General features: G+C 48.3%; 1 protein-coding gene across 1 annotated transcript in view; it reads left to right on the top strand.

Annotated features, from left to right (window-relative positions):
• T265_05221 (hypothetical protein) overlaps positions 1 to 1,444 on the top strand; it is a gene marked incomplete at both ends in the record, with an annotated part of 71,548 nt that extends 70,104 nt beyond the window's left edge. Inside the window, 3 exon segments of the mRNA XM_009170176.1 lie at positions 347 to 678; positions 768 to 863; positions 879 to 1,444. Of these exon segments, the coding sequence (XP_009168440.1) occupies positions 347 to 678; positions 768 to 863; positions 879 to 1,241 (791 nt within the window).
• Positions 1,445 to 2,717: the final 1,273 nt, after the last annotated feature.

Here is a 2,717-nt window from a genome sequence, read left to right as displayed (position 1 = left end):
TAGCCCTCTGTGCGTAGACACTACGCTTCTCATTCATAAACCAACATGGATCGCATTCTCGTGGTATACACTCTAATGTAGACTGACGTTACGCCGGTACCATAGCTGGCCACAGGTCCCCTGATCTTCCCGATTGATGTCATTTCCAGCCATTCTATCCAGGTCATGTTGATGGGCTGTACTTTACCCTCTGCAGGTGTGAAGTAAATGCTGAACCGTTAGGTAGTATTAATGAAGTTTGAAATGACTCGCATCTCCAAGGGCAGTAATACCGTACCGTGTCTGTGAAATCAATGAAGCATTTCCAGAGTATGTCTACTCATCACATATTTTTTTCGATTTCCAGGCGTCACAGACCCTGAATTAGAGAGTCCTTGCACGGCCATTTCACACTTCACCCCCTCTCTGCGCTCTTCTGGATGGCCCCAGTTTCTGTCCACGTCATCTACCCTAGATGGTCTACTATCCCGAAACGGCGCAACACCATTCGCTTTGGGGAGTGTAACACGTGATCGCCTGGTAGCAGTTGGGACAAAACGTGGAGAAGTCTGTTTTGTTGACCTACGGCAGCCGAAGGTCATGCGCAGTTTCGCTGCTCACGACTCTGCGATACGGACGTTGTGTATCGACCCCACCAATGATTGTCTGATTACTGGAGGGGCAGACGGACAGGTTAAGGTAAGTTCGTTTGGGCTTACCTGTTTCTGAAAGGTTCTGTCTCAATTGACGATTCGTTGACTCATCCATCTTACATTTTTGATTGACAGATATGGCGGCTTTCCGAACACGAGCTGATTAACAGTTTCTACGGGGACTTTTATCAGGGCCGTGGTGCGGCAGCGCTGGCTGCCGCTCTCTCTTCCGTTTTTGATTGACAGATATGGCGGCTTTCCGAACACGAGCTGATTAACAGTTTCTACGGGGACTTTTATCAGGGCCGTGGTGCGGCAGCGCTTGCTGCCGCTGCTCTCTTCCGTGGCAACCAGACGGCAGCCATTATTGCTGCCACCTATCCGGGCATCTCCGAAATCAAACTCCTCCCTCTAGTGCCCGGAGCTTCCCTGTTACAGCAAGGCAAGAGTGTTGGTGCGGATGGTTCGGACATAGTCCAGCCTTACTACCAAAATCAGGACTCGATTGCAGCCGCTTCTGCCGCCTGTCGATTTATCAGTTGTGGTGCTGACGGGGGATTGCGGATGCGCAGTTTTATCGTTCGACCGAAGCCATTCTGTGTTTGTTGACACGTGCAGAAAAGCACAAATTACCTATCATCATGAGATATTTCACTATCAATCAAGCACATTCCTAGGCTGCTATCGCCAGTTATCTTAGCTTCTATTTATCTGTGGTTTACTCAACTGTTTCCTGCCTCACAGAGGCGACCCATATGCGTGTTGTGATAAATCGTCATTAGTACTTGCAATAAATGTGCAGAATACCTTGCTTCACAAATCAAATGTTCTTTTTGTGGCGAGGCATGGGAGCTCGTTTTCACAAACTGGAAGTGGTCAGATTCTATTATCCACAAGCAGTCCTATTTTTAACAAGGAACCCAGATGACAAACAATCGTTCAGCTGTAACACCCTTCCGGTGTTCAGCTGCCATGTCACCCCTAAAGGAAGTTCGAGGGCTGGGATACTGTCGGTTGCCCAAGCCTAGACAGGGGAAGTCGAGAGGCATAGGTCGGGTTCATGGGGGAAGTCGAGAGGCATAGGTCGGGTTCACGGACTTCCCGGTCAATAAATTCGCGCTCTAACCGCTGAACCATGATAATGCAACCCAGATGAAGTACCATCTGCTATCCAGCTGAGAGAAATCATACGGCTTGCGTCATAAAGTGTTCAGAACAGCGGTGTTGCACAGCCTGGATTATTCATCTGAGGACTTTATCCTAAAAAGGGACAAAACTACCTAATCAAACGATGGAATCATAAACCAGAAGCAAAAGCATTGTTGGCATCTGTTCGCGGTCTTATACTATATCGTACCACTTGCTTTAGTCGAGCGCTGACAGGGTCACATCTGTTCGCGGTCTTATACTATATCGTATCACTTGCTTCAGTCGAGCGTAGGCCTCACTTGTTAAGCGGCAGGCATCGACGGTACCTAGACCTTTCGTGGTCTCCTCCTCTACGTCTTTCTGTCAGGTAGCACATTTCTCACCTCATCGTTTGTACCATTCCGGATTCGATGCGAGGTTACTGAACATGTGAAGTGGATGACGGGGCTAGCTGCAGTTTGTAGGCAAAAATGCAACAAGCTCGTCAATGCACCGATGCGTTAAGGGCGATTCTACATTTGATATTGCCATGTTCGCTCCTTCCATGAAAATTCTAGCCGATAATAGACTGGTTACAATTACCCGCTTCTGTTGAAAGTGAAAAAGGGATCAATTGTCACTTATTTGTTGTAACACGCTGGTGTCCGGATAGCCCAACAAGATCCACAAACAAGTCAGAAAGGCAAAGATCCGACAGAAGCAACCATATCAACACAAGCCAAAACCGTGCAGGAGTACCATCAGTTTGTCGGATTCAAGCCTGCAGTCTCAACTGGCATTCAGCTCTTCCCCCGGGACATCCGCTATCTAGCGAAGAATTTCGTGCCTGCATGCCTTAATTCCTCGGCGCCCATTTGACTTGCCAAACAGCGTGTGGAGTGGGTCTGAATACTTCCGATACACCTACTACGGTGCTGTTCACATAGTGGATGCGAC

The sequence above is a fragment of the Opisthorchis viverrini genome, assembly GCF_000715545.1.
Source record: "Opisthorchis viverrini unplaced genomic scaffold opera_v5_95, whole genome shotgun sequence".
Taxonomy (NCBI): Eukaryota; Metazoa; Platyhelminthes; class Trematoda; order Opisthorchiida; family Opisthorchiidae; genus Opisthorchis; species Opisthorchis viverrini.
This window is presented reverse-complemented; position numbering and strand designations above follow the sequence as displayed.